General features: G+C 42.5%; 1 protein-coding gene and 1 long non-coding RNA gene across 2 annotated transcripts in view; one reads left to right on the forward strand and one right to left on the reverse strand.

Moving 5' to 3' along the window:
- LOC131109810 (liprin-alpha-3-like) overlaps window positions 1-13,520 on the forward strand; it is a 38,839-nt gene extending 25,319 nt beyond the window's left edge. Inside the window, exons 8-31 of the mRNA XM_058062176.1 lie at window positions 2,237-2,329; window positions 2,905-2,957; window positions 4,941-5,169; window positions 5,248-5,331; window positions 5,733-5,864; window positions 5,936-5,998; window positions 6,113-6,192; window positions 6,315-6,501; window positions 6,585-6,778; window positions 6,841-7,084; window positions 7,157-7,293; window positions 7,366-7,514; window positions 7,582-7,678; window positions 7,765-7,846; window positions 7,959-8,159; window positions 8,223-8,285; window positions 8,693-8,719; window positions 9,767-9,942; window positions 10,016-10,113; window positions 10,194-10,369; window positions 10,477-10,545; window positions 10,739-10,901; window positions 12,464-12,532; window positions 12,599-13,520. Coding sequence (XP_057918159.1) covers window positions 2,237-2,329; window positions 2,905-2,957; window positions 4,941-5,169; window positions 5,248-5,331; window positions 5,733-5,864; window positions 5,936-5,998; window positions 6,113-6,192; window positions 6,315-6,501; window positions 6,585-6,778; window positions 6,841-7,084; window positions 7,157-7,293; window positions 7,366-7,514; window positions 7,582-7,678; window positions 7,765-7,846; window positions 7,959-8,159; window positions 8,223-8,285; window positions 8,693-8,719; window positions 9,767-9,942; window positions 10,016-10,113; window positions 10,194-10,369; window positions 10,477-10,545; window positions 10,739-10,901; window positions 12,464-12,516 — 2,850 coding nt within the window. The 3' untranslated portion in view covers window positions 12,517-12,532; window positions 12,599-13,520. The remainder of the gene's footprint in view (window positions 1-2,236; window positions 2,330-2,904; window positions 2,958-4,940; window positions 5,170-5,247; window positions 5,332-5,732; window positions 5,865-5,935; window positions 5,999-6,112; window positions 6,193-6,314; window positions 6,502-6,584; window positions 6,779-6,840; window positions 7,085-7,156; window positions 7,294-7,365; window positions 7,515-7,581; window positions 7,679-7,764; window positions 7,847-7,958; window positions 8,160-8,222; window positions 8,286-8,692; window positions 8,720-9,766; window positions 9,943-10,015; window positions 10,114-10,193; window positions 10,370-10,476; window positions 10,546-10,738; window positions 10,902-12,463; window positions 12,533-12,598) is intronic.
- Window positions 7,913-14,045, reverse strand: LOC131109818 (uncharacterized). Its single transcript, XR_009120791.1, has 5 exons — window positions 13,967-14,045; window positions 11,369-11,426; window positions 9,977-10,879; window positions 8,654-8,679; window positions 7,913-8,033 (listed from the first exon to the last, which is right to left on the reverse strand). It is a non-coding gene; the product is annotated as an uncharacterized LOC131109818 (long non-coding RNA).
- Window positions 14,046-14,146: the final 101 nt, after the last annotated feature.

Here is a 14,146-nt window from a genome sequence, read left to right on the forward strand (position 1 = left end):
CTTCTGTGTAATATAATATATTTTTTTGTTGGTAATTTTGCTGTATTGCCAAGGTGTGCAGCAGATGCATGTTCTCCCCATGCGTGTTTGGGTTTTCTCCCACATTCCAAAAACATCCATGACTCAGTTTCACATCACCAAAAACCATAGTGAGGATAAACGGCATAGAAAATGGATGGATGGACAAATAAGTTGTTCACTATTCATTCATTCATTTTCTACCGCTTATCCTCACGAGGGGTGCTGGAGCCTATCCCAGCTGTCTTCGGGGGAGAGGCGGGGTACACCCTGGACTGGTGGCCAGCCAATCACAGGGCACATATAGACAAACAACCATTCACACTCACATTCATACCTATGGACAATTTGGAGTCGCCAATTAACCTAGCATGTTTTTGGAATGTGGGAGGAAACCGGAGTACCCGGGGAAAACCCACACATGCATGGGGAGAACATGCAAAGTCCACACAGAGATGCCCGAGGGTGGAATCGAACTAGGGTCTACTAGCTGCGGGGCCTGCACGTTAACCACTCGTCCAACATGCAGCCCTGTAAATTTTACATTAATTAATTTTCTCCCGCTTATCCTCACGAGGGTCGCAGGGGTGCTGGAGCCTATCCCAGCTGTCTTTGGGCAAGGTACACCCTGGACTGGTGGCCAGCCAATCACAGGGCACATACAGTGGTCACTAATGTCCATTAATTTGTACCTTTTTGTCAACTACTGGGCTGAAGTGTGGAGCACACGCTTGCAACAAAATATATATTCCATCCATCCGTGACAGCCATCTCACTTTACCTATGGGACAAAAACGAGCTCCGAACAAACCGCCTTGCTTGTTTGCTTTAAACACAAAATGTCACTGTGGTAAAAATAATAATAATAATAAGAAGAGTCACATTTGGAGTTTGTGGACCGGAGACGAGGTGGATAACTATCAGGGCTGCACGGTGGACGAGTGGTTGGCAGAGAGGCTACACAGCTAGGAGACCCGAGTTCAATTCCAATATCGGCCATCTCTGTGTGGAGTTTGCATGTTCTCCCTGTGCATGCGTGGGTTTTCTCCGGGTACGCCGGTTTCCTCCCACATTCCAAAAACATGCTAGGTTAATTGGCGACTCCAAATTGTCCATAGGTATGAATGTGAGTGTGAATGGTTGTTTGTCTATATGTGCCCTGTGATTGGCTGGCCACCAGTCCAGGGTGTACCCCGCCTCTTGCCCGAAGACAGCTGGGATAGGCTCCAGCACCCCTCGTGAGGATAAGCGGTAGAAAATGAATGAATGAATTATGCTTACAATAATGTGTAATAACCAAATGAGAAAACAATTGTAAAACACCGGGCTTTGTTACACATCCTAAAGTAAAGCTCTGCCGACTACGTGTCAGTCAGCTATTTTTATTATTTTTCTTCAACGAACAGGCAAACCTAGCATGATGTTGCAGTTAAAATGTGAATGTAATGTAAGTGTTTTGGGGTAACTAAATATAACTAAAATAACTAAAAAGAGGGCTGCATGGAGGATGAGTGGTTAGCGCGCAGGCCTCACAGCTAGGAGACCCGAGTTCAATTCCACCCTCGGCCATGTCTGTGTGGTGTTTGCATGTTCTCCCCATGCATGCGTGGGTTTTCTCCGGGTACTCCTGTTTCCTCCCACATTCCAAAAACATGCTAGGTTAATTAGGTCCATAGGTTAATTAACTCCAATTAACTCCATAGTTAATTGGCGATACCATAGGTATGAATGTGAGTGTGAATGGTTGTTTGTCTATATGTGCCCTGTGATTGGCTGGCCACTAGTCCAGGGTGTACCCCGCCCGAAGACAGCTGGGATAGGCTCCAGCACCCCCGTGACACTTTTGAGGATAAACGTTAGAAAATGGATAGATGGATGGTAGAAGAGTCAAACTTCAATGCAACAAAACTACTAAATGCGACCATTTAGTCGCAGTCTGGAGCCCCGAGTGATGAAACGTTTTATCCTTTAACATCCAACTGTCTGGTCAGAGGGCGAGTGAGACACTTAATGAGAAAAATGTGTGTATTCTCAAGTCAGCATGTTACGCTTATGTCACATCGGCTTTTTAAGAGCGTTACAAAATGCCCGATGGCCACTTGGTAATGAATCACTGTCACTATTTATTTACACTGTTGCTGCTGTGGGAGTGAACACTGACTCACCTCGCTCTGTCCAATCTGTGCCGTCTTGTGTCCCTTTTGTGGCGTCGCTTCAGGTTGGCGAAATAGAGGAACAGCTTGCGGCCGCCAGGAGGGAGGTGACGAAGTCGGAGGAAGCCAATCAGAAGCTGCAACGGGAAGTGAAAGAGGTCTGTTGGGTTCAGTGGCCAAAACTCTGATCTCCCTTCACTGCATGGGGCACCCTGTGTACATGTGAACATAATGGACATATAATAAGTCATAAAACATTAGGGGTGTCACGGGACACCTCATTCACCTGACAATGTATGAGATTGGGTCCACAAGAACAAGACAAGATGAGATTTTAACATTAATTTTTAGAAAAGTACAATGAAAAAATATGTCTGGAGAAACAAACTTTTTTTTGGTACGTTTTGAAATGTCCATATCAACAATGCAAATGAGCGTCAATAAAAGAACTCGGTGATTAGGGTGAACATGTACGCGAGTTTCTCTGACAAATCTTTAAATAAAGTTGATCCAATGTAGAATTACGACAGCTTCTTCTTGAACATCAACAAGTAGGAAGCAGTCATTTAACGTTGATGAACAAAACAGCCAAACGTCACTCGCTAACGCTGTGAACACCCAGGTGTGCCCAAAGCACTTCCAACGCTGCCACGTCCATATTATTGTGTTATCATTCATATCCACCATGCCATAGTTGACAGCATGTTTTATGTTGCATTTCTGCCTTTTCTAGGCCCTTTGCCAAAGGGAGGACATGGAAGAGAGGATTACAACACTAGAACGCAGGTAAGGCTTATTTGGTTTCGACTGTAACTGCTCTATTCAATTCATCACTGAGACGTACGTATACAGTTGCCAGGTGCTTGATCACAAGTAAAAGAGTATATACAGTTATCCCTCGTTTATTGCGGTTAATTGGTTCCAGACCCGGAAGTGATAAGCATAGAAAACCTGATCATGACTTTCTAAATATTTTTTTTACCATTAACCCAACATACACCATATTATTCTTTGTTTACACCACATGGCTAACTGCAGGGACACAAGAGACAGCCACGACTTTAAGTATAGCAGACCAGCAAGTGAACTAGTTACCCTCCACTTTATTTAAACTTAAGAAAGGGTTTCAATCGGATTGGGGGAAAAAAAAGAAGTAAGAAGCCAAAAACTTGCCACTTCCACATGGAATGGGAGGAAAACTTTTATTCACTCTATCATGTCTGCCATGCCATAGCTGACTACATGCAGTGTGAAGGTCTTGTCAATGTTTTGTGTCATTACTGACACCTAGTGGCCAGGATACTACATATAGTGGTCTGCCCCGTTGCTGATTTCTTATTTTTTTTGCATGTCGGCCACACTTAAATGTTTAAGATTCATTCATTCATTTTCTACCGCTTACCCTCACGAGGGTCACGGGGGTGCTGGAGCCTATCCCAGCTGTCTTCGGGCGAGAGGCGGGGTACACCCTGGACTGGTGGCCAGCCAATCACAGGGCACATATAGACAAACAACCATTCACACTCACATTCATACCTATGGACAATTTGGAGTCGCCAATTAACCTAGCATGTTTTTGGAATGTGGGAGGAAACCGGAGTACCCGGAGAAAACCCACGCATGCACGGGGAGAACATGCAAACTCCACACAGAGATGGCCGAGGGTGGAATTGAACCCTGGTCTCCTAACTGTAAGGTCTGCGCGCTAACCACTTGTCCACCGTGCAGCCCATGTTTAAGATTATCAAAAAAATTTAATTTTAGTCAATGACTACACAACTGAGCACAAAACGCAGTTTTTAAACGAAACTTTTGATTTTTAAGGGAGAAAAAACATCTAAACCTACATGGTCATGTGTGAAAAAGTGACAAGGCGGTCCATGCTGGAAAACCCCCCAATGTGGCTGAATTACAACAATTCTGCTCATTGCAAGTTAACGCTTGATTGCAGCTGCAAAGGGTGGGGCCCAACCAGGGCAGGGGTCGGCAACCCAAAATGTTGAAAGAGCCATATTGGACCAAACATGTCTGGAGCTGCAAAAAATTAAAAGCCTTATATAAGCCTTATAATGAAGGCAACACATACTGTATGTATCTATATTAGCCTACTATCAAAATGACTAAGTTGGCTACAAATACATAATGAGTCTGTTTATTTTCCCTGCAGCGTATCCTATAGGGAATGATGCACCACGTGACTACTCTGTTGTACGATGCCGCCTCAAGTTTAACTTCATTACAATATTAATGAATTGTTTCATTGCTTTGATGAAGAAATGCAATTAAGAAATCCGATTTTTTATTTTGAGGATTCGAAAAAACAACAACAAAATGAAACGTGCATAACGTGCCCCTTATGTGGGCAACAAACAGAGTGCAAAGTGCGAGTGATTACCCCCTAAACTTTAGGGGGTAATCACTTTTTTCACAAAGGACCATACAGGTTTGGGTTTTCTTCTCCATTAATAATAAAACATTTCATTTAATAACTGCATTTTGTGTTGTCATTGACTGATATTTTAATTTGTTTGAAAATCAGGGAGGAGGGCAAAAACCTTTTTTACACCACTCGATTACTTGTTTTTCACATTTTTTCTGGAGTTATAATAGGCCACAGTAAACCATAAAACAGCAATCATCAATTAATTTTGATTGTTGTCAGATGTGATCTGTAAGGAAAAGTACTGGGACACTTTGCCATTTTAAAAACTACAAAACTAAGAGGTAATAATACACTATAGTTCTAATACAATTTGGTGTAATATGCAGGTACCTCAGTGCTCAGAGGGAGGCTACTTCCCTCCATGACATCAAAGACAAGCTGGAAAATGAGCTTGCCAGCAAGGAGTCACTCCATAGGCAGAGCGAAGAGAAGAACCGACAACTTCAGGAGCGTCTGGATGAATCGAAGCAGAAGCTCCAGCAAACCCTGCAGAGAGCAGAGACGCTACCTGAGATCGAAGCGCAGCTGGCACAAAGAGTTGCTGCTCTTAGCAAGGTAGACAGACGATCTTAGACTAATTTCGATACAGTATGTTACCGTGGATTCTGTTTGTTGATCAATTGTCTTTTTCAGGCCGAAGAACGCCACGGCAACTTTGAGGAGCGACTACGACAAATGGAAGCCCAACTAGAAGAGAAGAACCAAGAGCTACAGAGGGTAAACATCATGTAGATCGTCTTATTTAGTGTTAAGATAATCAAATGTTGGCTGCACGGCGGTCGAGTGGTTAGCGCGCAGACCTCACAGCTAGGAGACCAGGGTCAATCCCACCCTCGGCCATCTCTGTGTGGAGTTTGCATGTTCTCCCCGTGCATGTGTGGGTTTTCACATTCCAAAAACATGCTAGGTTAATTGGCGACTCCAAATTGTCCATAGGTATGAATGTGAGTGTGAATGGTTGTTTGTCTATATGTGCCCATGATTGGCTGGCGACCAGTCCGAACAGCTGGGATAGGCTCCAGCATACCCCCACGACCCTCGTGAGGATAAGCGGTTGAAAATGAATGAATGAATGAATAATCAAATGTCACCCACCCATTCATGTGGTGTCCATTCAGGCGAGGCAAAGGGAGAAAATGAATGATGAACACAACAAACGACTGTCAGATACTGTGGACAAACTTCTGTCCGAATCCAACGAGAGACTTCAGCTGCATCTTAAAGAGAGGATGGCAGCACTGGAAGAAAAGGTAACCTTGTGGCTAATTAGTGGTTTTATAGCCAAAAAAGAAGAATCCAATATGTGATTTCATTTTCCTAGAATGCTCTCTCGGAAGAACTGTCCAATATGAAGAAAATCCAGGATGACCTTCTTGCAAACAAGGTATTCATTTGTAATGTTTGAATCGTTTTGAATTGTTTTCCTAACTCAACAAACGATCAACAACAGACAAATACAAATAAACAAGGTGATCTACTCTTTTTTTCTGGATTCCAGGAGCAGCTCATTGCCGAGCTGGAACGCATCCAGCTGGAGCTAGACCAGCTCAGGGGCAGGCCTGGCTCATCTTATTCCAGGTTTGTCATAATCAACCATAAAGAGTTGATTTATAATGTGCTCAATCAGACGCTGGACAAACAAAATAGTGAATGTTGTTACGAGCTTGGTCATCTAACAATAACTCTGGATCTTACCATAGGGCGGGCAGCGTGAGCTCACTCCCGTCCACTCTGTTTCGAAGATCTCTTCCGGGTAGCGCCTCAGAGCTGCGGTACCCCCAGGGCGGGGGCTCCCTTCCAGCTGGCTACAGCAACTCCTCTTCTGGGGTGGTGGTCAGGCGGACTCACCGTGGCCGCTGGGGGCAAGCTAGGGACAATTGTAACAAGGTGGCGTAACATGAGAATAACGTCTGTGTCTCATTTTGGTACCCGTATCTTTTATCATCATTACTTTTATTCTCTGCTTCCAGTATGGTGAGTGGGACAGTGGCCCCATGATGGGTCCCGGATACGAGGGCGGTGTGGAGGGAGGATGCTCTGATGACGAAGATGACAGGGAGACTCTGTTTGGGTCAGAACTGCTATCTCCTAGCGGCCAGACAGATGTACAAACGTTAGCCATTATGCTACAGGAGCAACTGGAGGCCATCAACAAGGAGATTAAGTATGTCATTTGTAGTGTAGAGTTTTTTTCCAGATAATTAAACTTTCCAATTGTCCTCTCAGACTCATCCAGGAGGAGAAGGAGAGCACCGAGTTAAGGGCCGAGGAGATCGAGAGTCGAGTCAGCAGCGTGGCCCTCGATGCGCCCCCCATTCCGCCTTCTTCACTGGGAGGACGAGATAGCATCGGTCGGGGCTATATGACCCCCTCTATCACCTCCTCTACATTGGCATCTCCTTCACCCCCTAGTTCTGGACACTCTACCCCCCGTCTGCCTCATTCTCCTGCCAGGGAGACTGACAGACAGGTGTGAAGATACAGCAAATAGATTTTTATAGAGGCTATCCAAATCCTTAACACTTTTTCCTCCATCTTGCAGAATAGCAAAGATGAAGAATGCAGAGCACTAGCTTTGATTGATTCCAACCCTCCACCTGTCCCCCGAGCCCTACGTCTGGACCGAATGACCCACACTCACCCAGGAGCAGGACTGGATGACCACAGGGAATTTCGCAGGTATACACAAAGGTGCTAAGTTCACAAAATGTAAAAAAAATACTTCATGGGTTACTTCACTTTCATCTTTAGTCTGTCTGCTGATGGGGCCACCACGGCTAGCCAGGATTCACTCCACAAAGCCAGCAAAAAGAAAAGCATTAAGTCATCCATCGGTCGTCTGTTTGGGAAAAAGGAAAAGGGGAGGATCGGTGCACCCGGACGCGAGTCTACCTCTTTGGGTGGGTATTTTCATTGGATGCTTTCACTATACTGTGTTGCTTTGCTGATTACTTTATCTGTTTAAAGCCTCAACGCCCTCAGATGACCTGGGCCCGGCTGACCCATTGGGGTTGGCTAAACTGGGGACAGGAACAGTAGAAAAAGACCGCAGAAGCAAAAAGAAGTGAGATTTTTGAACCCATTAATCCATAATAACGTCAAAATCAGATGTTATATATATAATATATATGTTCTTCCATTGTGTGCCAGGCATGACCTCCTCGAGGAGGCTTGTCGTCAAGGTTTGCCTTTCGCCTCATGGGATGGGCCAACGGTTGTTACATGGCTGGAGGTACGGTGACCTCATCACCTCATAGTTATTATTTCCTCCATATCGCCACATAACAATACATGTGGAGATACAGAAAAATAATGAACTTGTTTGTCTTGCCTGTTTAATGCAGTTGTGGGTCGGAATGCCGGCATGGTACGTGGCAGCGTGTCGTGCCAACGTGAAGAGCGGCGCCATCATGGCCAACCTTTCAGACACAGAGATCCAGAGAGAGATAGGCATTAGCAACCCACTCCACAGGCTCAAACTCCGCCTGGCCATTCAAGAAATGGTTTCCCTCACCAGCCCATCCGCACCCGCAAGCACACGCTCGGTAAGAAAAATGTAAAGTTATCAACCTAAAAGTCAAGACAACTGTCAATTTCTGTCATTGCAGTCGACCAGTAATATTTGGATGACACATGCTGAAATGGAGTCGCTGACTGCTGCTACCAAGCCAGTAAGACTGACTATTACATTCTTTGTTGTACTAAATAATTCGGATAAAAGAAATTAGAATCACAATGTATAACCACGATGTTAGATTGAGTTGGATCATTTTGACGTAATTCCTTAACGTTGACATTTTTTTCTTTTTCTTTGTCTTTTATTAGGCCTGTTTGGCTACACCTTTCCCTTACTGTTCCCTTAAAATCTGTATGGAAGTAGTGTTTTTTCCGACTAATTCACACTAACAAAAACTTTTCCTTCTTCTGCCTTCCCTGTTCTTGTACTCGTTTTCACCATAACACACACACACACACACACACAAACACACGTATATGCACAAATACACACTTTCCCCTCTATACATGCACCTCTCCATACCTTTTTCTCTTTCATTATTCCCCTTCCTGAAAACACAAGGAGCAGAAAGAGTTCAGCTGGGACCAGGTGAGTTTTACTGCTCAAAATGTTAGAATATTTCATTCCTGTTTTTCAGGACTTGTAAGGACATTTTTTGCCATTCAAAAAAAATGTCCTATTGAAAACATGGGTTCTTTTTCCCATTAAAAGCATGCAGCGAACTTTCACATCTTTAGCATGGTTTTCTGCAAGGGTGCTTCACGACAGACATACATGTGTGTCGCTATTGAAGATAGATACAGATGTGTATGTTTTAGTATGTAAAAAAAAAATTGTTATGTGAACAATCTAGCCTTTATCAGGTTTAAAGCAAACATACAGTAAAATTAGTTTTGGACATGTATATTTCAGGCTGAAGTAATTTTCAATGGTAATGGTTTTATTTCATTTGAACATGCATCAGATTACAATTGAATGCATCCCATAATCAGTTCACAGTTCCACATGTCCAAAAGGAGTAGGAAGAAGCAAAGCTTATTAAATCCTACCCCTCCATCTGGTACTTTTACAATCAGTAACTGTTACATTTGTTCACTTCCTGCTTTACTAATATAATTTTTTATTTTTTTATTTAATTTTTGTCACGTACCAAAGTACAAGGTGATATGAGCATACAATGACATAATGGGTACCATAGTAAGTGTCAATATAGTGATATATATATAGCACATCATGACTGGTTCAAGACTCTTCATCCTTGTATTTAGCAAACATCAACTGCTTGTATTGTTTCTTGAATTGGCTCATCGTTGTGCATTGTTTGAGGGTCTTACTCAATAGTTAGTTCCATAGTTTGATTCCACATACTGAAATGCTATGGCTTTTTAACGTAGTCCTAGCATATAAGTGTTTCAAATGTACTTCTTCCCTGAGATCATATTTCTCCTCGCTTGTAGAGAAGTATTGGTAGTATTTAAAAAATGAATGGTTTGGGGTGGGTATTAATATAATATATGTACAGCATGCACAAAGTCAGCTGATATAGGCTGCAGCTTTCCCTGTGAGTCTAATGGTTTAGTGAAAAGAGATCCTTAAATACACATTTCCGATAATTGTGCTCTGCCCCCGCTCTAGATCCTGGCTTATGGCGACATGAACCATGAGTGGGTGGGAAATGAGTGGCTGCCCAGTCTGGGTTTGCCCCAGTACCGCTCCTACTTCATGGAGTCACTGGTAGATGCCCGAATGCTGGATCACCTCACTAAGAAAGAGCTAAGGGGCCAGCTAAAGATGGTGGACAGTTTCCACAGGTTGGTTTACTTTAAATGACATTCTCATCCTCACCTTTGGCGTCTTCTTGGTCATATCGTTGTATCTCTGCAGGGTGAGTCTTCACTATGGCATCATGTGCTTGAAGCGCTTGAACTACGACAGAAAGGAGCTGGAGAGGAGGAGGGAGGAGAGTCAGCATCAGAACCAAGGTGACCCATGGAGGGCCTGGAAACACTACATAGTTGTTTAGGAATACTTTACAACTTCCTGACTATGGCCTCCTCTTTAGATGTGATGGTGTGGTCCAACGAACGTGTGATGTGTTGGGTGCAAGCTATTGGTCTCAAAGAGTTTGCAGACAACCTGTTAGAAAGTGGAGTCCATGGGGCCCTGCTGGCGCTCGATGACACCTTTGACTACACCGACTTGGCTCTTCTTCTCCAGATACCCAACCAGAATACACAGGTGTGAACAAATCATCAAATCTATATGTAGGAAGTTAGCCAGATTTATCTGTGAGAAACTTTGCATTGAGCATCTTCATATGATTTCATCTTTTGCTGGTTTTGCAGGCACGGCAGCTTTTGGAGAAAGAGTACAATGCTCTTATTTCCATGGGAACAGAGAGGAGGCCAGACGAGGTACTGTCTGCAGAATAATCAGTCAAAATGATGTGTTGAATTTTCTTTCTGTTGGTGCTTCAGCTGTGTTTACATCACTGCTAACCATGTCCCATGTACTGTATAATTCAGCCACTGGTGGTCTATAGTCACAACAACATGAAGACAGCTGTTATTGTGAATCACTGTTATTTCCGTGTCGGGTGTTCCATAGGACGGCACCAAAACGTTCACACGGTCACCCTCGTGGAGGAAGATGTTCAGGGAGAAGGACCTCCGTGGTGTGACCTCCGACTCCTCTGAAACATTGCCCGCCAACTTCCGTGCCTCGGCCATCTCTACACCTTCTGTCACCCTGAGAAAAGTCCAGAGTGAAGGTGAGGAAAACTGCAAAATACAGCCAACATGCACTGTAGTAGCATTTCACGCAACTGCCAGTTGATAAGGAACACATGGAGATCCAATAGCGGAGCCATGTCAAGTCATCCTTGTGTGCAATTGTACACCATTGCAAACATGAAGTAACATGAAGTTTGCTAACTTTTGCAGACAATCTTGGTATAACATTGGTAGTGGAAATGTGATTATTACACGTTTTTGCGGGACTACCAGACGTCGGTGAGCACTGTAGATGCTCGGTAGATGCACCTTTACCGGTGAGAGCGCACTGCTTCTGGCTTCAGCAACAGTGTGGTGGATATTTCACGTTCTTGTTCACAAAAACAGAAATTACTTACTCTTGCTGGGAATCACCAACTCCAATAACTTTTTCGAGAAACAATTTGAAATGCATATAAATACATATGAATTAAAGGGACACATTAACATTTAAGGTTACTTTTACCTTCATTGAAGATGGGATTCTTGATGCGCTGTCCCCAACCACCGACATCAACACCTTCCTGTTTTGACATGAGTTGTTTCTTGGTAATGTTAATGGTTTTATTTCATTTGAACATGCATCAGATTACAATTGAATGCATCACATAATCAGTTCACAGTTCCACATGTCCAAAAGGAGTAGGAAGAAGCAAAGCTTATTAAATCCTACCCCTCCATCTGGTACTTTTACAATCAGTAACTGTTACATTTGTTCACTTCCTGCTTTCCTAATATAGTTCAAGTTTTTTTTTTGTCCCGTACCGAAGTATGAGGTGATATGACCATCCAATGACATAATGGGTACCATAGTAAGTGTCAATATAGTGATATATATATAGCACATCATGACTGGTTCAAGACTCTTCATCCTTGTATTTAGCAAACAACTGCTTGTATTGTTTCTTGAATTGGCTCATCGTTGTGCATTGTTTGAGGGTCTTACTCAATCCATTCCATAGTTTGATTCCACATACTGAAATGCTATGGCTTTTTAACGTAGTCCTAGCATATAAGTGTTTCAAATGTAGTTCTTCCCTGATATCATATTTCTCCTCTCTTGTAGAGAAGTACTGAATTACATGTTTAGCTAATTGGTTATTTTTAGCCTTATGCATTATTTTAGCTGTTTGAAGATGAAATATATCAGCAAGTTGAAGTATTTGTGATTTTAGAAATAAGGAGTTAGTATGTTCTCTGTAGGCGGCATTATGAATTATCCTTACTGACCTTTTTTGCAGTACATTTAGCCAGTGAAGATTGCTTTTATAGTTATTACCCCATATTTCCACACAATAAGTAAGATAGGTAGATGGTAGAACCATAGAGTTCTTGAATTCATTATTAATAACACACAAAATGTGTCCTTACCGGACAATGCACGCAAACCAAGGCGAAATTGTGACGTAATTTGTTTTATGTTAACCAAAAAACACACACGAACCATAAGTTCCGCTGTATTCGGAAAGAATTCACATGTCATCAATTTCAGGCCCTAGTGGTAGTTTAAATGACAATCAAATGATGCTGCTAAACAATATCATGACCTTTTTTCTGTTAGTGAACTCGGGTCAAAGAGGAGAATCAGCGTCAGTGAGAACATATTCCTGCTAAGACAAAAGCACATCAGGTGAGGAAACTAAACTTCTACATCTACAACTGAAGCTACACTAACGTCACGGTTCTTACTTTTCAGACCTCCATCACCATCCTAACCTGAGAGGGGGGAGGCGGGGGACCCCACAAATGAATCCCAGGAAGTGATAAACAACATTCTGGAAGAATCAAAGACTCTTGAGTGAATGAGGTCAAAGGATATTATAATGAATGGATGCCTTTTTTTAAAAAAAAAATCATCTCTCTTTGTCTTAATCTCTCAATCCATTGTTGTGGCATGATGCTGTTTGATTCTGTAGAAAGTGACCAATTGTGACTACATCTTCTGTTTCTGAGTGTGCAACGGGCAATACTGACATATTGGATTTCTAGTACCGAGCGGCTCCTGTTTGGAACAATACTCACATCCTTTCAGGTGAATTGGATAATGCTTTGATAAATGATAACATCTTCTTAGTAACATCGCAGTTCAGGACGGGGAGGTTAAATGGATGTTCTGAAGCCATAAAATACATGCAAGATGCACAAATGTGAACAGGACAGATAATGGAATAATCCTGTCGAAAGCAGAAAGAGATAAATGAAGCATTTGTGTTCATATGCATGCCAAAATATACCATTTTAGAGTGATGTCAATCATCTAATGATGTGGACGCTTGAGTGTAAGGACTTTGTAAAATGTGTGTGTTTTTATTCTTTATCAGTTTTTTTAAATTGATAATTGCTATTGTATGTATGTACAGTATGTAAGCGTGTAAACTACTATATGTTCATTTCATACTTAGGTTGAAGACTGATGTTTATTTCATTTTAGCTTAACAAAAAGAAATATGTTTTAAATGATGGACAGTAAAGATATGCTACTTGTATGTGTACATTTTGGGGAAAAAATAATTGTCTTATGGGTTACTAAGTTCATATGACTGGAGAGTAGTGATGATAATTGAATATAATATGATAATAATAATGATCATGATTGTAAAAGCTGTAATTAAAAAACATACCTGTATGCCGCCTCTGGTTATTATTCTAATTAATAATAATAAACCAGTCAGAGTGAGCCATCAGAAAGAACTAAGAAAAAAGACCCAAGTTCTGAGGTGCTGACCCTGTTTCTCCTGGTTTTGGAACTGGACTGGTTCTTGGTTTGTTCATTTAAAATTGCCAAATACATCTGGACTCACCGCCAGACTCCACATTTTATCTTGCAATTAGGACTACTTGTTTCATTTGTCATGTAACATTCTTCAAACATTTACTTTTTAGATTCCATCCTGGTTGTGTGATTCATGGATTCATGGATCTCCATTATGCTCTCATTGTGCCGCGGGAGTTTTGACTGTACATTGACTGCTTGTGACTGCTTTGAAGCGGGTAAGACCAGCGGAACAGACGCTCAAACAATACATGCTTTCACTTTTCAGTCCCCAAATACCAGAAAACTCACCAACAACGCCAGAAAAAGTTGCTAGTCGCTTTTGAGGAAATAACGCCGAGGGGGTTTGTCGCCATGTTGGCAACACTGGTGCTGTGTGCCTTTAACCCCGCCCCCCGCTGCTTAATGAGGACACAGTGTGACTGCCACACATCTTGACCAATGACATTCGCCATTAACAGAAAACCAGAC

The sequence above is a fragment of the Doryrhamphus excisus genome, chromosome 22 (assembly GCF_030265055.1).
Source record: "Doryrhamphus excisus isolate RoL2022-K1 chromosome 22, RoL_Dexc_1.0, whole genome shotgun sequence".
Classification (NCBI taxonomy): Eukaryota; Metazoa; Chordata; class Actinopteri; order Syngnathiformes; family Syngnathidae; genus Doryrhamphus; species Doryrhamphus excisus.